Genomic DNA, 27,400 nt, shown 5'->3' with positions numbered 1-27,400 from the left:
GGACTGGACCAGACCAATAACTATCGATCTGGTCGGTCCATTCGGTCCGGCCTAATTATTTTTTTCTTTTTCTTTTTTCTTTTTTTAAAGCAATTAATAAATTTTTTAATTTAAAATACTAAATTAAATTAAGTAACTTATTAATGTGGATTATGTAAAAAATTCAATAAAAAAAATATTTAATATGATCAATGATAATAAATTAAATAAAAATTACATTATTAATTTATATAATTACTATATAATTAACTAATTGATATTATATATTAGTTAATTGATAGAATATTAACAAGTATTAATAATATATTTAAAATTTTATATTATTAATAGTGATAGGTTAGATGAAGATATATATAAAATATTGTTAATTTATATAATATTAACAAGTATTAATAACATATTTAAAATTTTATATTGTTAATTGTACAATTATTATATAAATAATATATATATATATAAAATATATTTTTATTTTTATTTTTCATTCGGTCCAGTCCAAGGTGAAAAAATCCTGGATTGTGGACTAGACCGAAACCTTTCAGTCCTCTAAAACATGGATCGAGACCGACCGGTCTCAATCTCGGGCTCTATCATTAGCTCATGCACTCCTCAAGTCGGGAACCAAGTTACATATATCGTTTTTTATACTTAATTATATAATTTTCGATTGTGTTACTCTCCTTATTGTTAGGAACAATAAGAAAAAAGGAGAATAAAAAGTGAAATCAATCACATACGACACAAAGTTTACATGTTTCGACAACGTACCTATACTCATGAAGCTGCATAAAATTTTATTTAAAATGATATGGAAATATAGTGCAACACTATGATATACATGGAATAATATTATATATATATAATAAACCCTAAACAGTGGTTCAACTAGACTCCACACATAAAAGCCCAACAAGTCCCTCTTATGAGTGTGTTTTTCTTTTGAGGACTAGTTTGAAAAGTATATCTTCCAAATGTCCACACTTCAAGAAGTTAGGCCTTTTCCAGCGCTCAAAATCGTCGCAAATATCCTTAATAATCGTTGCATTTGATCAGTTGCGGCGATTTTTAACTCGCTGCATTTTTGACGAAATAAAAGTATCATTTTTTATCGATTTCAAAAATAAACAAAAATCGTCGCAAAAATAAAAAAAAGTGGTACTTGATAGATTATATTGTCTATCTTAACGAGTCAGATTTGATTTCTTTATGTTACTTCTAGTAATAATAGCAAAAAAAAAAATGACCCATTTCGATTGTCAACATACAGGAGTATCCTCTCTACATCTTCATTTGTGTTGCGGAGTGGTTTGGATTCAGAGATGAGTTGAGATGGTTTTTGAATAGTAGAATAAAAATTGAATTATTTATTATATTTTGTGTGAAAATTTGAGAAAGTTATTTTGAAATTTGAAAACGTTGAATTATTTATTATATTTTGTGTGAAAATTTAAGAAAGTTGTAATGATGAGATGAGATGAGTTGATGTGGGTTTTGAATGCAAACGAGGCCTAATCATATGTATATGAACTTATGGTACTGGTGCAGCCATATGTCATGTATTTAAAAAATCATAAGACAACCTAGTGCAGTCATATCACATGAAATCACATTAGTTTGTGAGTTTATTTTTGTGTAATCTTTTTATGTCTGTAGTAATTCTCTATTAAATAGCATTCCCTTTTACATTACAACTAGAAAGCTTTTATTAATATTAAACTTTATAAGTTCCAGCCCCAACTTGCTGCGACCTTGAGCCAATATTGATGGTAGTTTGATTTAGATTAAGATCAATTTGGAGAGAAAGAACGAGTGTCCATGTGTGTGCATGTGTAAGAAACCAGGAGCATGTGCTCAAGGAAGTAATGCAAATACGTACGAGACTTAATTAATTTAAAAAAGTACATATTCTATTCTCACAAATCAGACTACAAATTCAGCAAAAACTAAAAACTAAAAATAAAAAACAAAAACAAAGAAAACTGCTAAACAACTATATATATGTTCAGTCGCAATTCAATTGGACAGCCTTTGTTGACAAATGGATAGGCATGGTGCAGTTCATTTTGGCAGCCTTCTTCTTCTTTATCACAAACATCAATTCCACTTTCCCACTGAGTTTGGCATGGCTGTTCAGAGTCAACACCCCCGCACCCAATTCACTTCCAAGAGTAGTCGAAGTCGTGCTCATTGGCAAGGCATTTGAATTCACACTCACAGTAACAGTAACTGTTTTAGTAGAACGGAACCCAGCTTTACCCTTGGGAATACTGACTTGCCCTACGATCACGCCTGGTAAGTGAACATGGCATTGGTGCTATCATACTGGTAGGGGCCAAAGTTGGTGTTCTTGATCCTTACTTGGGTCGTGAAGGTTATGTCAAAAGAAGGTGATGTTTGGTTTCTAGTGTTCACGTCTTGAAGCGTGAGCGTTCCCAACCTGACCTTGAGGGTCTTCACGCGCATCACAGTGAGTGAAAATGCCGTGATAACTATGACCTGAAACACAACAAACGCAACAATATATATATATATATATATATATATATATATATGCCTGTTGGGAATAACTGTAGATCTAAGACTAACTCGAAGTATAGTAGCGGAACTAAACAAAAGAAATTGATGATAATCACACATAAAGAATACTAAGAATTAAGTGTTCGACTCAAAATGAGCCTACGTCCACTGGTGGGGTCGGTATCGAAGATTTCACTATTAACAGAGATGGAGTACAGATGAATACAACAAAACTTCACAAAGAAGTTATCTCTCAAACTCACTCTAGACTTCTCTCTCAAGAAAACGCTTAAAACAAGAGAAAAATGATTTCTGAAGTCTGTGGAAGAAGTGGGCGCCGTTTGATATTTATAGGAAAAGTGAGAATTCACTTTTGTGAACATTGGCTCTAGTGAACGTCGAGCGAGTGTCTAGCGAGCGTAGGTTTTCTGCACTTCGCTCAAGCCAACAGTTGAGCGAGAGTCGAGCGAAGCTCTCTGCGTGAACTCACTCGAGCTGGGTGTCGAGCGAGGGTCGAGCGAAGCTCTCTGACTTGGATATTGCTCGAGCTGCATGTCGAGCGAGGGTCGAGCGAAGCTCTCTGCCTGAATTCACTCGAGCTGAGTGTCGAGTGAATGTCGAGCGAAGCTTTCTATCTGACTTCGCTCGAGCTGAGTGTCGAGCGAATGTCGAGCGAAGCTCTCTGTCTGACTTCGCTCGAGTCGAGTGAACCTCTGCTCGAGCGAACCTACGACACATACACTGTTCAATCTGAATTCAAGCAACCTCTTAACAAATCTCCACCTTGGCTTGAACTCTGCCAATTTCAACACAAAAAACCTCTGACCACAAAACCAATCCCCACCACCAAATCCCTTACGGGAATAACAAAATGCGAACACCAATCAAGTCCAAACAAAGTTTGAACTTGTATACTACAACTGGCTTAGTCATCATATCTGCTGGATTCTTTGTAGTAGCAATCTTCAGAATCTGTATAGCACTCTCTATAACAATCTCTCTGAGAAAATGGTACCTGACATCAATGTGCTTCGTTCTCTCATGATACATTTGATTTTTGGTCAAATGTATTGCACTCTGACTGTCACAGAATACTGAGATCCCATCTTGCTGTAAACCCAAATCATTGACCAAGCCTTTCAACCAAATAGCCTCCTTAACAACCTCTGCTGCTGCCATGTACTCTGCCTCGGTAGTTGATAAAGCAACAGTAGATTGCAGTGTTGCTTTCCAACTAATAGCTGACCCACACAGAGTGAAAACATAACCTGTCAATGATCTTCTCTTATCTAAGTCTCCAGCATAATCAGAATAAAAAAAACCAGTAACTTTGGAACTGAGATCGACATCTCTATCAAATATTAACCCAAAGTTCAGGGTTCCCCTCAGATACCTGAGTATCCATTTCACAGCCTGCCAATGAGTCTTACCCGGATTAGCCATATACCTGCTAACTAAGCTCACGGCCTGTAAAATGTCTGGGCGGGTGCAAGCCATTGCATACATGATGCTGCCAACTACACTTGAATAAGGAACACTAGCCATGAATAGTTCCTCTTCATCTGTCTGAGGAGATTGGCTAGCTGAAAGCTTAAAGTGCGTAGTAAGTTGTATACTTACTGGTTTGGAATCAAACATCCCAAATCTCTGAAGCACTTTCTCAATGTACTTTCCCTGGGACAAGTACAACTTTCCAGCTTTCCTATCTCTGAAGATTTCCATTCCCAAAATCTTCTTCGCAGCACCTAAGTCTTTCATTTCAAACTCATTTATGAGTTGGGTCTTTAACAAACCTATGTCAGATATGCTTTTAGCAGCAATAAGCATATCATCAACATATAATAGCAAATAAATGAAAGACTTATCAAATAATTCCTTATGATAAACACAACTATCATAGTTACTTCTCAAATAACCATGATCAATCATAAAGGAATCAAACCGCTTATACCATTGCCTTGGCGACTGTTTCAAACCATATAAAGACTTCTTCAATCTGCACACATGGTCTTCCTTGTTTTCAACAATGAATCCCTCTGGCTGATGCATATAAATGGTCTCTTCAAGCTCACCATGTAGGAACGCTGTTTTAACATCAAGTTGCTGCAGCTCTAAGTCATACAATGCTACTAAAGCAAGTAGTAATCTGATCAAACTGTGTTTCACCACTGGAGAGAAGACTTCATTGAAGTCGATGCCTTCTCTCTGACTGAAGTCCTTAGCAACTAAGCGTGCCTTGTATCTTGCATCTGTATCACCCTGGATTCCCTCTTTTCTTTTGAAAATCCATTTGCAGCCAACAGTCTTCACTTTCTTTGGCAACAGAACCAAATCCCATGTTTGGTTTTTGTGAAGAGACTCAATCTCTTCAGTCATAGTTGCACACCACTGTGCAGATTCTGCGCTCTTGACAGTTTCTGAATAACTGGAAGGTTCCTGACCAACAAAATTATCTGCTGCAGTAAGAGCATACATCACCATATCTGCATGAGCATATCTCTGAGGTGGTCTAATCTACCTCCTCTTTCTACCAGTCGCTATATTGTAGTCTTGCTCACCTTGTGCTCCGCTACTCGAATCAGAATCATGCTCATCTATAATAGCATGATCTTGGGCGCCACTGGGCAGCCCTTGTGGTGCTTCCACCTGAAACTCCACCTGTTTTCTAACATCCTGTTCTTGTCCTGTAGACTCAGTAATCTCCTTTCTTGGACTAAGCATGGATTTTTCATCAAAAGTGACATCCCTACTGATCACAAACTTAGGTGATTTAGGATCAGTACACCACAACCTGAATCCCTTTACCCCACTGGCATACCCAATGAATATGCCCTTCTTAGCCATTGGCTCAAGTTTTCCATCATTAACATGGAAATATGCAGGACAACCAAAACTTTTCAAATTTGAATAATCAGCAGGAGTATCAGACCATACATCATTCGGAGTCTTCAAACCAATCACTATGGTTGGAGAACGATTGACCAAGAAGCAGGTTGTGTTGATTGCTTCAACCCAGAAATCCTTAGCCAAGTCTGCATTAGAAAGCATGCTGCGAGCTCTCTCCAAGAGAGTCTTGTTCATCCGTTTAGCTAGCCCATTTTGCTGTGGAGTATGTCTAACTGTACTATGTCTGGCAATACCCTCATTTCTGCAGAATTCATCAAATTCACCTCCGCAAAACTCCATACCATTGTCAGTGCGAAGTCGTTTGATTTTCTTGTCCGTCTGATTTTCAATCAAAACTTTCTACTGTTTAAAGTTAACAAATACATCACTTTTCTGCTTCAGAAAGTAAACCCAAACCTTCTGTGAGAAATCATCAATGAACGTAAGCAAATACTGACTTCCACCTTTTGACGGGACGGAAGATGGGCCCAAAGATTAGAATGAATATAGTCCACAGAACTTTTAGTTCTGTGAACCCCTGTAGAGAACTGAACCCTGCACTGTTTTCCAAACACACAGTGTTCACAGAAATCCAGTTTCCCTATCTTCTGATTACATAGCAAACCCTGCTTACTCAAAATTGACATCCCCTTCTCACTCATATGACCCAAACGCATATGCCACAAACGGGTGACATCTGAATCTGGATTATCTGAAACTAACATTGCAGCTGCACCTGTCACTGTAGAGCCCTGAAGGAAATAAAGACCATTTGTCTTATCTCGTTTCATCATAACCATAGAGCCCTTACTGACTCTGATAGCTCCACCTTCACCAGTGTACTTGTGGTCCAGAGAATCAAGAGTACCCAAAGAAATAAGATTCTTTTTCAACTCTGGAATTTGTCGAACATTAGACAATGTCCGGACAATTCCATCAAACATCTTAATTCTAACTGAACCAATTCTAGCAATTCTACAACCCATATCATTCCCTAACAAAACGGAGCCTCCGTTGACCGATTCATAGTTAGTGAACCAGTCCCTCTTGGGACACATATGGAAAGTGCAAGCTGAGTCCATGACCCACTTGTCACTAAAGTGACTATTGGAGTCGCTAATTGCTAGAACAAGATCTAGGTCGTTAGACCTATCATCAGCAACACTAACGGCATTAGATGAACTAGTGCCGTCCTCTCTGTTTTTCAATTTTGGACACTCGTTCTTGTAGTGACCAAACTTATGGCAGTAATGACATTTGACGTTTTTCTTACTAAACGTTATTTGTGAACTGCCCCTGGATTTCCCCTTATTCTTCTCTGAACCCCTGTCATTCGATCTACCCCTGCTTGAGGACCCCTTAACAAACAAGCCACTAGCTTGTTCATTAGTGTTCTTCACACTCAATTTATTCCTCAACTCCTTAGAATTCAAAGCAGACTTTACATCTACCAAGGAAATTGTATTTCTACCATACAATATGGAATTCACAAAGTTCTCAAAAGATGTGGGTAATGAACATAAAATAATTAACGCTTGATTTTCTTCTTCAAGCTTAATATCTATGTTCCTCAGATCCATAATGATTTTATTAAATTCATCTAGGTATTCAGAAATAAGAGTACCTTCCTTCATTTTGAGAGTGTATAACTGTTGTTTCAAATACAACCGATTGGTGAGAGATCTCTTCATGTACAGATTCTCTAGTGCCGACTAGAGACCAGTTGTAGTCTCCTTGTCAGTAACCTCTCTTAAAAGTCCATTAGATAGTGACAAAAGAATAGTATTGTGTACCTTTTCTTCTTCTTCTTTCGAAGGAGCAGAGAATCGTCAGATACCGACACTTCTAATACTTTTGACAAGCCTTGTTGTCGCAGTAAAGCCTTCATCTTGATGCGCCATAAACTGAAACTGTTCTGACTGTCAAATTTCTCCACTTCGAACTTAGCCATAGCCATCCCTCCAGATCACCCTGAGCCAAGCTCTGATACCAGTTTGTTGGGAATAACTGTAGATCTAAGACTAACTCGAAGTATAGTAGCAGAACTAAACAAAAGAAATTGATGACAATCACACAGAAAGAACTCCAAGAATTAAGTGGTTCGACTCAAAATGAGCCTACGTCCACTGGTGGGGTCAGTAACGAAGATTTCACTATCAACAGAGATGAAGTACAGATGAATACAACAAAAATTCACAAGGAAGTTATCTCTCAAACTCACTCTAGACTTCTCTCTCAAGAAAACGTTTAAAACAAGAGAAAAATGATTTCTGAAGTCTGTGGAAGAAGTGTGCGCCATTTGATATTTATAGGAAAAGTGAGAATTCACTTTTGTGAACATTGGCTCGAGCGAACGTCGAGCGAGTGTCTAGCGAGCGTAGGTTTTCTGCACTTCGCTCAAACCAACAATTGAGCGAGAGTTGAGCGAAGCTCTCTGCCTGAACTCGCTCGAGCTGGGTGTCGAGCGAGGGTCGAGCGAAGCTCTCTGACTTGGATATTGCTCGAGCTGCATGTCGAGCGAGGGTCGAGCGAAGCTCTCTGCTTGAATTCGCTCGAGCTGAGTGTCCAGCGAATGTCGAGCGAAGCTCTCTGTCTGACTTCGCTCGAGCCGAGTGAACCTCCGCTTGAGCGAACATACGACACATGCACTGTTCAATCTGAATTCAAGCCACCTCTTAACAATGCCCAACTTGATCTTTTTCTTCTTTCGGAGCTCCTGATCGAATTGTAAAGTTGCCGATTCTTCATCTTTGCTCCGCTGCTTATTTGTTGGTGTCGAGGGGTACGCCTGCTGGTTCACTTTCTCTGCCATTTTCTTTATCTTGGAAAAGGAAATAGAAACTTGTTGCTGTGTTTCTATATATTGTAGTTGCTTTTTGTGCTGTGATCAGGAGTCGAGATTAATATTGGAAAGGAGCTGTTTGTGAGGAGAAATGGTGGGAGAGTGTTGTGCTATTTATAGACTCCGGACAATATGTCTGTGAGGAAGAGGAGGTGAAGGGAGATCAGTAGTGCGGTTCCTGGAAAAGGTGACTTCGGTTGTGGACGATGATTTTTATTCAGCCAACGCGGCTTTGGTGCTGGATTTTCTCGACTTCTAGATGGTCTCTCACTCAGATTAATGACGCTACTACTCGTTTTGCTCAATGACGCATTGCGACGTTGCGAAGGTTTTTTTAATCGTCAGTTTATTCCGCATTTAATAATAATAAGAGAAAAAATATTTACAACTATGAATTGTGTAATTATCGCTCGCATAATCGTTTTGAAAAAGTGAATAAAATATGAAATTCACATAAAAAAAATTAACTTTTTAATAATGAATTCCTCTTTTTTAAAACAATATGTGATGTTTACGCACTTCACGATTGTATGTAAAATTACTCCATTCATAAAGAAGAGAATCAATAATCCATCATCGGACAATTACATGGCAGCATCTATAGAGACTCTAGAATGAATAAATTCTGGACATGAATACCACCATTGTAATGTATCATCAACAAAATAAGCATATCTAGCAAGAGGATGAGCAACTTCATTTCCTTGTCGACCAATGTGAAATACATCATATGAGTTAAAACAACGAAGAAGACTTTGAATTTCAGCTATCGCAGGCCCATGCTTAGATAGATTAATATCTCTTGAAGAATAGCTTCAACAATAGTTGACGAATTTCCTTCCAAAATCAGATGAGATACACCCATATGCAATATTAACTGTAAACTCCTCAAAGCTGCTAAAGCTCCTATATCATCAACTTTAAAAATACCAAACTCCTTACGGCTTGTAGCCATCAAAACAACTCCACGATCATCTCATAGAATAACACAAATACCAGCCATCACAGAAGAATGAAACAATGTACTATCAAAATTAAGCTTCATCTTACCTTGAGGAGGAACATTCCAAGAAAGCAAATTAATTTGCACACCCTGCAAAATGATAGGTGGTATTGTGTGCAAAATTTACACACTTTAGGACTGTAAATATTATTTTTCTTTCACAAAAATAAATTCACCAAATGACGTGACATCATGTGATCTATTAGATCTATTTTATAATAAAAATAATTTTATAATCTAATGTATCAAACGTTAGTTTGTGAATTATTTTTATAAAATTTTTTTATGACTAAAGTATTTCTCTAATCAATGATATTATTTTCTTGTAAGATTAATTATACCGCTCAGAAAAAAAGAATATTTAGAACTATAAAATTAAAATATTAATATTCTTTTATTCTAATTAATGCGAAGGGTTTTAACATCTGTATTACAGATTGAATGAGTAAGTAAATAATTTGTAAATATGTTTTATAAAAAAAATAATTTGTAAACATATTTTTTTATAAGGTAAATTTCCATCGGATCAATGTTCAGATATCTAATATTAAATGATATTTAAGATTACGTTTAGACGTTGAACTGAGTTGAGTTAAGATGATAAAATATTATTAGAATATTATTTTTTAATATTATTATTATTTTAGAATTTAAAAAAATTAAATTATTTATTATATTTTTCGTTAAAATTTAGAAAAATTATAATAATGAGTTGAGGTGAGTTTTTTAGAATAAAAAATTTATTTATCTCGAGTTTTGTTGCTTATAAATTATCATGGGGCTCAACAGTTGGTCCTTCTGCATTCATCTATAGGCCAAACCCATCAGACTTTGCAAACAAAATTAATAGAACAACCATTATATGCCTAGACAATTTCTGCGTCCAAAATCGTTCGCGACTTTCGCGTATTTGCCAAGCTATTAGCCTATTATCACCTTAATCATAGATTAATTTTGCCACAAATTTAGTGTTATACGAATTTAGTATTATATAAAGTTTAAACCCGACGCTACGACACCTTCACGAAAAAAAAAAAAAAAAAAAGACGAAACGAAACGAAACAAAGCAAAAGAAGAGGACGAACAAGAAGCTCCTGCCTAGTTTCTTGTTTGTTTCCCTGGAATATTTTGCTTGAACCATTAAAATTCTTCTGGATTGCAACCCAATTGGGTCTTGATTAGTATGCACTATGCAGCGATTAAGAAGCTCAGGGACGTCCATTTTGGGTTCTCTAGTGGCAGTGCCCCAGTTGAAAAGGAAGGCTTTGAATTCATGGGCTGCTATGCAGGACACCTATTTTTCTGCCAAGGTACTTTTTTTTTTTTTTTTTTCATTTATGAATTCTCCGTTGAATTTGAGTTAATGGGTATCAAGTGCTCTTCATGGGTTGTGTTTGTTTGTGATTGTTTGTTCTGATCATTGTCTTATTGGGTTTTTGTATGGGATTTCAAAATTTTTAACTCATACTTTTTTTTTGTTGTATTGTGATGTTTAGGATATATTCGATAGGCATAAGGCGGTATTTACAATTGGAACTTCTATAGCGTCAGTTACTACGGCATGGATTGGTATGCTTGAATCATGTTTAATTGCTCTTCAATACTCTTATTTTTGTTTGTATTTTAATGAAGAATAAAAAGATGCAGAGCACCAGTTGTTTGAAATAATGTAAGAAAGAAACAATGCCCATAAAAGACCTCTGTATATTTCTCTGTGTGTCCATGTACAAATGACTACAGTATATATAGGCATTTCACCCATTCCAGACTTTTCACAACTTTATTGCCAGCGTATACATTCAGTTATAACCGTAAGTTTCTAGACTATTCTTCTGAATTATTCTCTGAGTCCCGTGAGCCTCCAGCTGGTATTGCACCTGCCTTATCATCCCCCCGCGCTACAAATGGCACTGCAGTGACAGTAAGGTTGGATCGGAGAGTGATAAATCTGGCTGATGACAAAGGCTTGGTCATGATATCAGCAAGTTAGTCCTTGCTTGAGATAAAGGAAACTTTCAGTGATTTTGCAGCAACCCGTTCCCTTATAAAGCGGTAGTCAAGCTCCACGTGTTTCGTCCGTGCATGAAGAACATGATTTTGAGACAAATAAGTCGCACCAATATTGTCGCACCATAATGTAGGTGGAGAAGTAAGAGTGACACCCAATTCAGTAAATAAATACTGCAACCATAGTAGCTCACAAGTGGTGTTAGCAACAGATTTATATTCGGCTTCCGTAGAAGACCGAGTAACAGTGGAAGACCGAGCAACAGTGGGTTGCTTTTAGAACCCCAAGAGATTAAGTGAGAGCCAAAATAAACACAATAGCCACCCATAGATTTACGATCATCTGGGCTTCCAGCCCAGTCAGCATAGGCAGTTAATTAAAAGAAGATTTAGAGGATAGATGTAAACCAAGATGTCTAGTGTGATTAAGATACCGTAGGATCCGCTTAACGGCCTGCCAATGAGGGATACGAGGACTGTGCATATACTGACAGATGCAATTAACAGCAAAGGAGATATCAGGCCTGGTGAATGCTAAGTATTGGAGACTACCGACAACACTCTGATACCACTGTGGATCATCAAAGGAACAACCATCGAGTGTAGTGAGCTTTTCAGATGTGGACATGGGAGTTGAGACAGACTTGGCATTATGCATATTTGTGCGATGTAACAAGTCAGAGACATACTTAGACTAAGATAGGAAAAGGCCAGAAGCAGTACGAGTAAGTTCAATCCCTAAGAAAAAATGTAAGAGGCCTAGATCCTTGACTGGAAACTGAGTACTCAGAGACTTGATAAACTCAGAAATAATTTTTGAATCCGACCCAGTCACTATTATATCATCTACATACACAAGTATAAACAAACTAGTGGATGCAGTACGAAGAATAAATAGAGATGAGTCAGAAACAGAGCACTTGAAACCAAAAGAAATTAACTGATCACTCAACTTGGCAAACTAGGCCCTAGGGGCTTGTTTTAAACCATAAATGGATTTTTTTTAACTTAGAGACATGGTTGGGCAGATCTGCATTTACGAATCCGGGAGGCTGTTTCATGTAGACTTTGTCCTCGAGATCCCTGTGGAGAAAGGCATTCTGTATGTCAAGCTGATGGAGTGGCCAGTTACATGAGACTGCAAGAGAAAGAATGGTGCGAATGGTTACTGGTTTAACCACTGGACTGAAAGTCTTAGTGTAATCCAGTCTGGGTTGTTGATGAAATCCTTGAGCCACAAGGCGTGCCTTGCCGTGCTCAAGAGAGCTATCGGCATGCCGTTTCGTCTTTAGGATCCATTTGGATCCAAAGAGATTGTAAGAGGCAGAGGGTGGAACTAGATCACAAGTATGGTTTCAGGGAGTGCATCTATTTCAGTGTTCATGGCCAGACTCCAATCACGATATTTAGAAGCTTCAGAATATGAGCGAGGCTCCTCGGGAATGGAAGGTACATGAGTATTTTCTGTGAGAGAGGTAGAAATTTTAGACGATGGCCAAGAGGTGGTACCATCATTTCTACGTTTCAGATAGTGAATGTTGGATTGCGCTCGTGTAATCATGGAATGACGTGTTGGCTGCGGGATGGAGAAAGATGCAGACTCAACAGGACCTGGATTAGAAGTGAATGTGTTGGGGAGAGAGGGAGCGGCAGGACTTGAGGAAGACGATGAATCCCTAGATGTGGAATCGGGTTGAATGGGAAACGAAGGAGAGTGTGGGCCATCGTGAAAATGGGTGGAAGTTGGTAAGTGAGTGATGGACTCTAAAGGTGATTGGGACTCAGATGAGGGTTGGGTGAGAATTGGGCCGACCGAATGAAAATTTAAAGGAGTAAAAGACCCAGACAATGAGGAATTAAGACGGGAGTTGTTGGACTGAAGAGTAGACGCAGGCTGAGGTGCAAATGGAAAAACAGTTTCATCAAATATTACATCTCTAGATACATATGTGCGGGCCTGAAGCAATATGCAAACACAGATAGCCCATATGATCCAGGCTATAGCCCATAAACACACATGGCAAAGATCTGTAGTCTAATTTGTGTTTGTTGAAAGGTCGCAAGTTGGGCCAGCATAAGGACCCAAACACTCTAAGAAAATGATAATCTGGGGTTTGGCCCATTAAAACTTCAGGGGGTGATTTCTCATTTAGTACGGGTGTGGGTAGACGATTTACGAGGTAGGTAGCAACTTGAAAAGCCTCGGCCCAATATTTTTGTGAAACGGAGGCATGGGACAAAAGAGAGAGGCCCGTCTTAACGATTTGTCGATAACGACGTTCAATACTCCCATTTTGTTGATGGGAGTATGGGCATGTGATACGATGCGAAATCCCACAGGATTTAAAAATGGATTGTAGGGGACGAAATTCTCCTTCCCAATCGGATTGGATAGAAATTATATTGGCCGAAAAGGTATTACTCACAAACCGAATAAATGCAACCATAAGAGATGTAACATTTGATTTCAACTGCATGGGAAATAACTATAGAAATTTAGAGTAATCATCTACAATAGACAAATAAAAGCGAGAACTATTTGAAGAAAGTAGTGGGGCTGGACCCCATACATCCAAAAATAAAAGTTGAAAATGACGTGTGGAATGAGATGGTGATGGTGGGTGCGGAAGTGCGTGGGCTTTGGCATGAGCACAAGCTGAGCAAGGTAGTAAGGCAGCAGTAGAATTGAGAGGGAGCTGAAAATGACGAAGGATCAAATTTGTGGTGCGAAATGAAGGATGCCCCAACCGTGAGTGCCAAAGCTGGGGAGTGGTGTGAGTTTCAATCAAGGCTTGAGGAGAGACGATGGATGGAGGTGCCAAGGTGGTCGGCAAGGCATACGGATTGTCTTTAACGAGGCCCTGAAGCAAAGTCTCCTGGGAGCATAAATCATTCACAAGAAAAAAATTAGAGTGAAACTCTAAAAATACATGATTATCTTGACAAAATTTACGAACTGAAAGTAAATTTTGAGATATAGATGGAACATGAAGAAGGTTATTTAAGGAGAAATTGCCAAAGGAGGATGCCATTTGAGCTGAACCAATATTCTGGATTGGCAAAGATGAGCCATCGCCTATACTGACTTGATCTGGGCCTTGGTAAGGCATGGAGCCCATGTTGAGATTCTGAACATCTGGAGTGAAATGGTGAGTCACAACTGTGTCTGGGAACCAGGTATGGAGAGGAGTAGAGGTGGGTGATAATGAAGTAACATTTGCAGTGAGAGTGGGAGGAGGTGGTGCCTGATAAGATTGATCAAATCGAAAATAATAGCTAATAGCTAGGTGGCCCGGTTTGTTGCAAACCTGGCAAACAGGACTTGAGGAGTAAGTCGTGGGGGTCTGGCCTCGAGGTCCAGAGAAATTACCTCTCCAACCAGCGCGACCACGACGTCCTCCTCGAGGAAAAAATGGGGCACGACCACGAGGAACATTTGTAGTGGGTGGGAGAACAGTAGTGGCATGGACAAAAAGATTGGTTCCAGATAGTAAGGACTAGTTTTGGTGATTGAGTCGAGACTCATGATTCAAGAGGAAGCTATATAGCTGATGGTTGGAGATGGGGTCTGGAGATGTTGTAATGGAACTGACTAGGGACTCATATTCGGTACCCAAACCAGCAAGTAAGTATACCAAAAATTGAGACTCTGAGAGAGGCTGCCTAGCAGCCCCAAATGACGAAGCCAGAGATTTTGCTTTGTTGAAATACTCAGATACAGATTCAGATCCCTTTTTAAGGGTAGCTAACTGGTATTGAGTATGTACAACATGAGCATTTGATTTTGCAGAAAATAAATCTTGCAGTGTTTTGCAGACAGCACGCAATCAAGAACTTGAGCAAGAACATTTTCGGAAAGAGAGGAGTTTATCGTTGAGAGTAATAGTTGATCTTGCTGAAGCCAACTAATATATGCTGGGTTGGGTTTGTCAGCTAGACGGGGAGGTGGAGTGGGGAAAGACCCATCAACGAAACCAAGAAGATGATGACCTTTTAAAAATGGCATGATTTGTGCTTTCCAAAGTAAGAAATTGTCAATAGTGAGTTTGACGGTGATGAATTGAGAAGCAGTGTGGATTAAAGTAGTTTTGAGGGCTGGGTTGCTTCTGAAGAAGCCATGGAAGACAGGTATAAACTGAAACGAATTTTTTTTTTTTTTTGTTGGACGCGAGTCCTTCTACGCTCTTGATACCATAATGAAGAATAAAAAGATGCAGAGCACCAGTTGTTTGAAATAATGTAAGAAAGAAGCAATGCCCATAAAAGACCTCTGTATATTTCTCTGTGTGTCCATGTACAAATGACTACAGCATATATAGGCATTTCACCCATTCCAGACTTTTCACAACTTTATTGCCAGCGCATACATTCAGTTATAACCGTAAGTTTCTAGACTATTCCTCTGAATTATTCTCTGAGTCCCGTGAGCCTCCAGCTGGTATTGCACCTGCCTTATCAGGTCTCTACAGGTTTTTCCTCATGAAAAGGTTACAGGGTGTTTTTTAGTGATTTATTGAACTTTAGCAACAAAATTAAGTGCCACCGATATGGATTTTGCTAACTATAAGCGTGTTTAACGGGTCCCCGATTAATGACTTGCATATGTATATGAAAAGCAGGACGATATTAAGGATAAAATCCGGTTTGAGTGGATATAAGAGTCTCAGATAAACACAGCCAGTTTTCTTCACAAGCGAACAACCTATTAATAACACAGGACACAAACTGCATATATAACTTGCTGCAATGACACAACTGGTGATAGCTGCATAAGTGCTATGAATGATTTAGCTGATAATGATCTCATTACTACTAGATGCACACTCTTTATATATAACTTCATCTAACTGCTTAACACGCTGGTAATTACTAGATATGCACATAGAACTTTCCCACTTTGGCCCTTGTACTCCACAAACTTCAGGTTGGGTCTTCACATCCTTTTCAGCCTATCAATCATCCCCATTGAGTGGAACCTTGTCCTCAAGGTTCAGATGGGAAATTGATGTGCAACTGTTCAACATTCTCCAAAGTGGAATCTTTCAGTTGAAATTCATCCATCTAACCAATGCTTGTGCAGCAAACTCATTCCCCTGTTTGGCCTAATAATACTCTTGGCAGGGCTTCAGCTAAACATCACCAGAATCAGTTATGGGTGGTAAGTCTGAACAGGCGCTTCATATTACCCATTATTTCTTTAGGTGGGAAACATGGAATACAAGATGAATTCATGGCGCCTTCGACAGTTCTAATTTATAACCTACCTTTCGGTCCTTTCCGATTACTACCATGATTGCATCCCTTCCTTCTGACATTGAGGTCCTTTTGCAAAACCAAGGGAAATACCTTTCCAAACTGAAGACACTGGCAAGACCCCATAATCCCCCCCCCCCCCCCCCCCCCCCAAAAAAAAAAGGAGAATGTGCCATAGAGATCAATTTGGTGACATTGATTTGAGTTTTCACCATGTTTGATTTTTTTTTTTTGGATAAGTACACCATGTTTGATCTGAGTGTGGTTGATGAAAATAATCGATGGATTGTTGATTTTTTGTTTTGTTCAAATCCACAAACTGATCAGATTGCATTGACGGAGGCCAAGCTTTGCCATTGACTGGTGGGAATGACCCCATCAGCATGATTTAGTTTGCACACAGTCCACGATGGGGTTGGTTTGGTGCTCAATCCTAACCCTTTGCCGAATCTAGGGGGTCAATTTACACCCCCAGTGCAAATCCTCTATTATATTCTCTGAAATTTCTCCTTTGCCTTATCTGGGAATCTTTGTAATCTGTTATTCTGAAGCGAGCTCACACTTCTTGTTCAAATTACTCCCATGTGATCTCGGTCCTTCCTTCTCTATGCACCCTTTGTAGGCTTGCAGCCATGGAAGCCATTGGTCGGCCTCTCCTTCCAAATGGTATGAAGCCAAAATTACCTTTTGCTTTCGCAGGGTTCCTTGGTCAATAAAAATTGAGTAACCCCTACTCCCCTTTTTCTTAAAGAAGAGGAAAATATTCAATATTATTATTATACCCTCATCACTTTTGGTGAATTGTAACGCCTCAATTGAAGGTCCAAATCACATGACCTATACTCTAAAAGGACTAGTCAATGATGCAATTGGAGCCCCATTGGAACATTATAAAGAGCAATAACTTCTCCTTCCCAAGCAATGTGGGATCCCATACGCTACCTACCTTATCCTCTTATTAAATGGGGTATCACAATTCTCCCCCCTCCCAAATTCCCGATGTCCTCGTTGGGCCCATCCGTCGTAGGTGGCACGACTCAAATCCCACATTTCTAGTTGGAATAGACTTTGATACCATTTGTAACGTCCCAATGGAAAGCCCAAACTACATGGCCTATACTCCAAAAGGACTAGTCAATGATACAATTGGAGTCCCATTGGACTAGTATAAAGAGTAAGAATTTCTCATTCCCAAGCAATGTGGGATCTCAAACACCACCTACTCTTATCACTTATCATAATGGGGTATCACACGGATGAATACCTATTGCAAGAGGGAGCTTGGGCATTACAACCAAAATCTAAAACCAAGCTCCTATGAAAAAAATCTAAGAGCACCAAATTCAGTAACCCTATTAAGCCCTTTCGCTAGGTCATTTCCAACGCATTGAGGAAAGTTCATTTACAAAATAATGGTGTGAGCTAGATGAACCCCCTTCACTTCCTTTAGGATGATTTCATGAAGTGTAAAAGATACTTCTATGCGTTGCACATGATTGGACTGAAGTTGTATCCAACCATGAAATTCCTTCACACAGCTCATCCCAAGCTCCAATTGCTCAGCTCATTCTTTGGTTGTAGCCATAGCTTTGCTACCACTGACAAGTCGTAGATCAATGATGTGCAGATGTAGATAAAGTAGACTGATATTAAGGATAAGCTCCATTATGGTTGGGAGTTGGAAACCACAGCAAGAATCACAGATAAACAATACCATTTTTCTTTTTAAGCCGCTGACCTATTATTAATACAATACATGAAAACTCATTACGTAATTGCTGCAATGACGCAACTGGTGATAAATGCCACGAATTACTTATCTGAAAATAATTTCATAACTTCTTGACACAGACTTTATACACAATTTCCTCCAACTGCTAAACACGTTGGTAACTGCTGGACACATACATAGAGCTCTCCCAATTTTGGCCTTTCTACTCCCGGAACTTGGGGTATTCTTGGACAATCAGTGGCTGGCTTTTCTGTTCATTAATTTAATCTTAACTGAAAAATTGGTGTCCTGTACTGGGCATTAGCATAGAAAGCAATCCCTTCATTCAGCGATCTTCACCAAAAAGGGGCAAAGTCACATGCTTGTGAATTTATTTAGGTCTTCTTAAAATGAATCACAGTGCTATAGCAAGTGAAAGTCAACCTAAAAGTGGAAGTTCAGGCCTTATCTTGTATTTGATTTATTTAATTGTTTTAGAGTGAAATGTTTTTATCATGCAAAAGGATGTTAAGGAAGAATATGTTATCAAGCCTCATTGAGAGAAAACCTTAAATTTGTGAGATAGCTGTGAACTAAGTTTTTCTCTTGTGGATTGCAGTCTCTTCCTTATCTCCTTCATTGGCCACAACTTTGCAAGACATATGGCAAATTCGGACCATTTCTGTTCTTGATTTCTGTAGAGATTTGATACTCTGACTAATGGCTTTTTGATGAGATGGATTAACAGCTTGATCCTTAAAAATCTTTTATGACACCTCCGTCATATAAATGAACAATTTACCTAGTAATGTATAATCTTTTTTTCTCAGGGAGACAAATAAAAGGTATGCCTATATCACGGTCTTCATACTCAGTGTGTCAAGTGAGTTTATGGTGATAACTTTTGGATATCTTATGTCAATTCAGTGGGCGGTTGCTAAAGCTTACAAAAGAAATAGCTGATTGCCTCAGAATAAAATGTATGAAAAGTAGAAATTGACTTAATCCCTGCTCCGTATCATGGGAACATATTTGTACATGTGTTAATGTTGAGGTGCAAAACTTTGTTGTCATTGATTCCTTCAATAAAGTCTTTTGGACATTTGTCTAATCAATACCGCTATCTTATGGTGCAGGATATTCTATACGTCACTTACATGAAAGGAGAGTTGATCAAAGGCTTGAAACAATTGAAAAAGCTGTGAGTAATTGTTGCATAATGGTAGATAGTACTTAGTTTATATTTTCGTTCTTATTTATTGATAAAAGAAGGAAAAAAGTTTATACTTGCTTGAACCTTACTAGCCATGCTTGTATGAGCCGTAATTAGCATTTCACTGCCATTTTGTGTAGTTTTGTCTCCATTCCTTTCCAAAAGCAAGTGGACTGTATCTCTTTTTGTATGCATAATGTGAACATCGGACCATCTTTATTGCAAATAGGAATTACTTTAATTGCAGGATTTAGGCAAAATGTTCAAACTAGCTTCTCCTTCCCCTTCCCTCTGTTTTTTCGTTGTTTGTTAGATCTGAATATACTTTTTCTTGTTTTCTGGCAGATGAGTAGCAATTATAATCTCGGACATTCAGAAATTAGAAAGATTACTGGTTCGGGAAGTGTCAGTGCTCCTACTTGTGTTGCCACTGCCGGAACTGCTTTGATTATTGGGTTTGTTCCTAAATATCAATTCCAGCAATCAATACTACCGCTTGATTTTCTTGAAATGTAAAGTTGATCTATTCGGGGATTCATGTTTTAATTCTAATAACCCTATAGTATTATTCATTATAGAATAAAGGGGTAAAGAAATTATTTATCGTCAAACTAAAATTCATAAGCTATGTGAATCCATAAGGGGGCTAATGTGGTTGTAGAGGTCTCATGCAAAGTTCTAATTGACATAACATTGACATGGTTTTACCATTGTCATTGATGGAGGAGAGATTGTATCGTGTGATCCATTATAGTTGTTTTCTCCAAAATGAATAATTCCTTTATTGCATAGCTTTTGACTCAGGTATTTTCAGAAATCTTTGGTACATAGTTGGTGTTTAATAATTGGGGTCATTTTGCATTAAAAGCCATTTGTTAGGTGCTTTTAGATGCACTAGTCATCGCCTTGTGCAATGTGCAGAAATAATTCAAGTAAAATAGTTAAGAGGTGATGAAGCCAAAAAGGTAAATAATGATGAGTCAATAATTACAATAAGATGAATAGTATTTTTTCTTTATTGGAAAAGTAATAATAAAATGACAGAACTCTAGTGTAAGAAAGTCAAAGAGACAAATAATGGAAAATCAATAACCGTTATAAGGTAAAAAGTCTTTTTTTCCCCTTCTCTATTGAATTAGTTACCATAAATGGTAGGAAACATATCTTCTTCAAACTTTTTTTTAATATTAATGTAAAAAAATCGAGTAGGTTTATTGTGGTAATAAAGACAATACAATGAAAGCTCTTTATAGCATGTGAAGGGTTGAGATTGTTAATAAAATAAAATGGACTTATGTAGTGTATTTGGCTTGAGAGGAATGGCCTTAGCTTTGAAGATGGAGAACACTTGTTGGGAGAGATTAAATGCTTTTTCTTCCATACATTATTTCTTTGGGCTTCTGCTATTGTTCTTGATGGGGCTAATTTTCATGATTGCCTGTTGTTCTTTCCAGTTCCTAGCTTTTAATTAGGTGTTCTCTCTTGTATACTTCCCGTGTGCTTGGACTATGCCTAATTACTTGGTTTAATAAAATTTCATTTTTATTTATAAAAAACAAAATGATGAGATGGCTCAATAGAATGCTAAGCGGATTCTTAAAAAAATTATATAGGTAATAGATAGATTACTGGTGAAGTACAAAAGTATTAATGAGGATATATTACAGAATATTATATTGCACTTCTTGACAGAAGAAACTTGGTTGTTGGTTTTTGCGATTTTCTTTTACTTATAAAAAAAAAAAGAAACTTGGTTGTTGGTTTGACTGATAGGTTCTTCTTTACATGGGGACTAAGGGTATGAAGTGCGGGCAAACATGGTTCTTCTCATTTCATCATTATATATAGAATAAATGGCTCACAAGATGCCTTCGTGCACATTTGTAAGATGAAGCCCGTAAAAGAGACTTGGTGTACATGGGCTACGCCTTTGATATTAATAATATTTATACTCATAGAAAAAGAGCGACAGTGTTTTTCATATAGTATATTTGTTGATTTAGTTCTACAGTGTAGCAACAAAAAAAAAAAAAAAAGTGTAGCAACAAACTCCCATCCCTTATTGATTGTGGGAAGGTCTCACTGTTACGCGTAGTGTTATCAACTGTAGGTGGGAGTAAAAGGACATACATCTGAGGAAGTTGATTGTGATAAGGGACATGTGATATGGCAAAAGCTGATACAAGATTGTGCAAAACCAATGTGACTGTTGTATAGTTTTTCTAGCCCTTTCAGATTGTACAGTACAGCTTTGAACATCCACTCAGGGTAGCTATGTGAGGGTTCTTGTATAGAAGGTTTGTGTAATTGTGTTCAAATGACATGTTGGCAAAATGAGCAAGGCCAAAGTAAAGATTTTTTATGGGCTATTGAAAACCCAGAAAAGGAATGAAAGTTATTGCATTGGTGTTGCACAAGCCATCAGAAATTGAAAATAGGGCGTGGGAAAGTCATGTCATCTGGATTTCTGTTTGCAATGACTGTACAGATGCACTTAGTACAAGTTGAAAGCAGTTACTGATGGGAGGAATTCCAGAAGTACAATGGATGAGGTGAGAGAATGGGACATGTTAGGCAAAGCTTCAGTTAAAGGTCTGACTTTAGATAGAGACAGAGACTACTGGTCGAAAAGGATATCATTTAGCTGAAACCAACTCGAAACAATTATTTTTTGCTTTGTCCAGTCGGACTTGTTTGGAAAAAAAAAGTATAGCAAATCATGCTTCCTTACCTCACCTCTCCCTGAGAGATTTTCAAGTTGAATTGTTGGTTCATGTTCTATTTCCTGCTTGATCTGTGAAACTCTAATCGAGTTGAACTGAAATGGAGAAATTTACTGTTTTAAATCATGAGAACATGGCTTCTTTACTCTTTAAACTGAAAACGAACTCAGATATTTTGAAGGCCTCCATTAATTTCTCATAGATTTGCATTATATTTCTGAATTGCAGGTACGGCTTGGGCTGGCGAGGTGGAAAGTGGCATGCAAATAGGCAGTTCAGAAAGGAGCAGATGAAGTTGCTAGGGCAGATAAAACCTAGAGGGTGGGAATTGCTTGGGCGGATTAAACCTAGAGGGTGGCAATTTCAGTCCCTCAGGGGACGTATAACAAGATCTAGATTGCCTGAAACTGCTGCCAAAACTCCTGAAAAGATGCCAAAGGATGCGTCTACGCACATAATTCTGGAGTAACTAATCATTTTTAGCCATTTTCAAAATTAAAGCAGTAGTTTCAGCTTTTGCTGATGACTCCCAATGATTAAGACTATCAATATATTTCTATACCATTACAGTTTATTTTCGTACTGGAATGTATCAGAAGGAAATATAGTTCATCAGACTTACTGCCACCCTGTTGTTCATCTACTGAATACTCAAAATATGCTAACAAGGTTGTGTTTTTTTTTCCTACCTGTGATCCTTGTTTGGTTTTATGGAGAACCTATGTACCCAGAAGGTGCTTGAAATACGCTTCCTTTTTATGGCCTTTTGGGTTGATTTATTTACTTTTCCAGAGTCTGCAATTGGGGAGATGTCAAACATTCGCCCTTAGTCCGATAATTTAATTACTGATAATCAAAGTAATACAGGTATCCATTGTTCCTTCTGGAGAGTAGGTTCCTCGGACAAAGGAAGGTGCTGCAGGTTAAGAACTATCAAGTACTGTGAACTGTGAACAATTGGTACATCGAACGTGTATCACCGCAGCAGATTTATCAACTTCAGTTGCAGGAAGAAAATATGGGACTTTTATGATGTAGATCAAGTTGATTCCTTCTTAATCAAAGAACATAGAGCGGGGTTTTTAGTGTATGCTTTAACCTTGTTTGCATTTGTAGATCAGATCAGATCAGATGAGTTGAGATTAAAATTAAAAAGTTGAATAAAATATTGTTAGAATATTTTTTTTAATATTATTTTTGTTTTGGAATTTGAAAAAAGTTGAATTGTTTATTTTATTTTGTATGAGAATTTGAGAAAGTTATAATGATTAGATTATATTAGATTAGATTAGATGAGATGAGATGAACTATAAAAACAAACTAGTCTAGTTATATTCTAATTTTTGGCATTGGAGAAATCTGTTAGGAACTTAGGAGCACAGGAACGTAGGGTCTGCAATGTGCCACTAGAAGTTCATGATTCTGGTGTATGTGTAGAACTCTGATTTGTCATGTATGAAACGTTGGTGATGGGTTTTAGGTTTGGAAGCCTCTTTCGGAAGCATGCTTTGATTGTTTTTGAGGAGAAAAACAAAAAGAAAGAAAGAAACTGCCACAAAATGTTATTTTCTGAAATGCTTATGCTTTGGCTTACTTATTTGCTTCATCGGTCTGAATACTCTGATGACGAGTTCATGTTAGAATATAAAATCGTGGCAGTGACGAAATCCAAGGTATATTTATAGTTAAATTGTTGGATAATGGGAATAGAAGAGACCCCACGGAGATGCCTTGTTTAAACCATCGGTGTAATCGTTGACATGAGGAGGTATTAGAGATTTTCAAGTGAAGTTCTGTACTTAAATGGTTGTCTGCAACTATAAAAAATGTCAGGACTTTAAAGGTGGTTGCACCAGAAATCAAAGCTTATGAAGATGGCCAACACGCTGACTTCAATATTATTTGTAGTTTTGTTTTGTGAGACAGTAGTTGGTACAAGAACAAAGTTACTTTCAGCCAAAGGTCTGGATGGTAATGGTATGTCTGCAGTGGCACCAGCACCCAATGATGGTATTTGTGCAACGATGGTGGAGACAAGAGGCTATGTTTGTGAAGAACACAAGGTAGCTAGAATGCCAACATTGTTTAGTTTTCAGTTTACCAGGTATCAAAATTTAATGTAACCACTGATTGATATGGTGTAATGGGATGTTCATCGGTTTTAGGTAACAACACAAGATGGTTATATTCTCAGTATGCAGAGAATTCCGGAGGGGCAGTCAGGAAAGACTTCAGGAAACAGGCCGCCAGTTTTGTTACAACATGGCCTTTTGATGGTTTGTAACTGTCCCTTGAATGCTCGGTTTTCCCACAAGATTGATTTGTATGAGAGACATATCCTTCTTTATCCTGAATTTTGTCATCTCCAGTCATACTAAATGACTGCCCTATTTTAAATGATTTTTTAGCTAAATGTTTAAGCTATGAAACTATTTAAAATACATCACATCAAACGGTTTGACTATAGATGATAAAATCAAGAACGAAGAGTAGCATTGCTCTTCATACAATATATCCGTGTCTATATAACAAAGTTATTGGGTGGTGGCAGGATGGGATAACATGGCTGCTATTACCACCAGACCAATCTTTGGCTTTCGTCTTGGCTGATAATGGGTTCGATGTTTGGCTTGCTAACACCCGAGGAACCAAATATAGCAGTGGGCATACTTCACTCAGTCCCAATGACCCAGTTATTTTTTTCTCTCTACTAGATGTTTGTTATCTTTATAGCCAAGTCATTTCAAGTTCTCCATGTATAAAATGACTTTGATATGTTATTCAGGCTTATTGGAATTGGTCATGGGATGAATTGGTAGCTTATGATCTTCCAGCTACATTCCACTATGTGCATGATCAATCAGGACAGAAACTGCACTATATTGGGCATTCACTTGTGAGTTTCATGCATTCTACTACTTCATTTTGTTCTGATATTCCCTTAACCAGCTGGCTGCTGCCAAAGTATATATGAAGTCAGAGAATCTGAGATTATATTTTGTAGGGAACTTTAATTGCTCTGGCTGCCTTTTCAAAAGACCAGCTGCTGAACACGTTGAGATCAGCTGCCTTACTTAGCCCTATTGCTTTTGTGGGTCAGATGGCCTCGCCGCTTGCGAGATATGCTGCTGACAACTTCATTGGGGAGGTAAACGCATGCTAATTGTATATTATGTAGATAACCGATTGAATTGATAAAGTCTTTGACAATCTCTTTGTTTTCTTATAACAGGACTTGTACTGGTTGGGTGTTAAAGAATTTAATCCGAGAGGGTAAGTTGATTTTTCTTTTTCCCACTGATGCATTAACCATAATTAAGAACTTCATTTATATTGCAGTTCTTTCATTTATGCTTAAGAAAAAAAATTTAATTTTTAAATATATTACAGACAAATCTGCATTAAATAAATAAAAAATTCTATTTATCGTCTCCACACACCAAACAGTATCATACTTTTTTTATTTTTTTATTTTATCAAATGTGTGATATATGGATGATGAGTAGAACAAAGTTTAAGAAGAATAAAATAAAAAAAAATAAAAAATTTAAAAAAATAAAAAAAAGTATGGTGTATGGAGATAATGAGTAGCAAAACTCGGAGGGTGGGGAGTCACAACAAAATTTTATTATAATACCACAACAGCATAATATCCAAATTAATGGTTAGATTCCAAATTTTCGTGGCTGGTCATGTATCAAAATAGTTAAAACATCAACAGAATTAAGGTCCCATTGTTGTAGACTATAAATGAAAATCACGTGAGATGCTGTGGTGCGTGAGACTTGAGTGACGCATGATGAGAGTCATGCATTAAGTACTTGAAAATGAACACAAATCACGCTCAGAGAGGGTAGAACGTTGGTCGAAGAACTTATATAATGGTGAGGTGCTTAATTATAGTATGGTAAAATTATGAAGTTTCCATCTTCATGGTTCCAAATCTAATATTTGTGATGGAAAAAAGGGATTGATGCCATCTTATTTCTTTGCCTAACTGAACAGGGAAGCTGTAATTAAACTTCTCCAGGATATTTGCAGCAAGCCAGGTGTTGACTGCACCAACTTGTTAACCTCTTTCACTGGTACTATCATACCCATGCATCTTCTTCTTCTTCTTTAGTTCCACTTATGCCTCGAAAACCAGAAGTATGATGCTATTATATTTTAAACAGGCAAGAACTGCTGCTTGAACTCTTCCATTGTAGATGTTTTCCTAGATCACGAGCCTCAGCCAACAGCTACAAAGAACCTGATCCATCTGGCTCAGAGTAAGTACTGCTCAATATTTATAGCCTGATTTCTTGATAATTGGCTAGGTTATACTGTGTGCTGAAAGTGCGGTTTTGGACAGTGATTAGGGAAGGAAATATAGCCATGTACGATTACAATAACGCAGATGAGAACAGGAAACATTATGGGCAGCCCACTCCTCCAGTGTACAATATGACAAGCATTCCGAATGACATTCCTCTCTTCCTCGGCTGTGGTGGGAAAGATGCTCTTTCCGATGTCAAAGATGTGAAGCTCTTGCTCAACAGCCTCAAAGATCACGACGGAGATAAACTTGTAGTTCTGCACAGGGATGATTTTGCTCATGCAGACTTTGTTATGGGAGAAAATGCTAAGCCAGTTGTGTATGACCCTCTCATGGCTTTCTTCAGGCTTCAATGAGGCTGTTGATTAAAATAATGGAGTAAATCTGGTTGTTGTTTCCAATAGTTTTTGCCAAGCAGTTGTACATTCTCGTACTAAAAGGTGGTCGTTGTTTGTAACAACCCTTGTATCTGTAAAAGGACTATGATAAATTGTTCTCTTGGAGGGGAGCTCCTCCAAGGAATTAGAGAACATAGAGATGAAAGGGAAAAAAAGAGAAAAAACATATGTCATTCAAGATGATTTTCCCATCAATACTGTGCACAGTACATATACCATCAGATACCAATAAAGGAAATAAACCCTAAAAGGCCATGCCCCATGCAAATAAAAGATAGATAACAACAATAAAAGGTCCTACGTACGTCCGGCCCAAAGAATATGCTCCCGGCCCATTAACACAGGAATTAAAAGCAAACAGACTAAAAGAAATAAACAACTAGCAACTGCGAGGCCCATGGTCTAGCCAGGTCCATCACTCCCACATCCTTCAGATGAGTTCAGTTCAACTGAACCCTAAGTTAGAAAGTACATAGCACATCACTTCCATTCTCTCAAGCCTTTCTCCTTCAGTGCCTCCATCCATGTC

The 27,400-nt window shown here is 37.9% G+C and overlaps 1 protein-coding gene and 1 pseudogene across 1 annotated transcript; one reads left to right on the top strand and one right to left on the bottom strand.

The window, feature by feature from the left end:
- Positions 1-1,923: 1,923 nt before the first annotated feature.
- Positions 1,924-8,284, bottom strand: LOC121248594 (annotated as a pseudogene).
- Positions 8,285-10,207: 1,923 nt separating this feature from the next.
- LOC121249302 (triacylglycerol lipase 2-like) lies at positions 10,208-26,829 on the top strand. The gene is made up of 13 exons (XM_041148011.1): positions 10,208-10,558; positions 10,745-10,817; positions 19,356-19,420; positions 19,778-19,887; positions 22,384-22,494; positions 24,320-24,431; positions 24,707-24,847; positions 24,941-25,055; positions 25,194-25,303; positions 25,388-25,428; positions 26,161-26,240; positions 26,331-26,426; positions 26,510-26,829. Exons 1-13 carry the CDS (start codon positions 10,439-10,441, stop codon positions 26,827-26,829), a joined length of 1,494 nt encoding a protein of 497 aa, XP_041003945.1. The 5' UTR covers positions 10,208-10,438.
- Positions 26,830-27,400: the final 571 nt, after the last annotated feature.

This window comes from Juglans microcarpa x Juglans regia, chromosome 2D (assembly GCF_004785595.1).
Source record: "Juglans microcarpa x Juglans regia isolate MS1-56 chromosome 2D, Jm3101_v1.0, whole genome shotgun sequence".
Lineage (NCBI taxonomy): Eukaryota > Viridiplantae > Streptophyta > Magnoliopsida > Fagales > Juglandaceae > Juglans > Juglans microcarpa x Juglans regia.
This window is presented reverse-complemented; position numbering and strand designations above follow the sequence as displayed.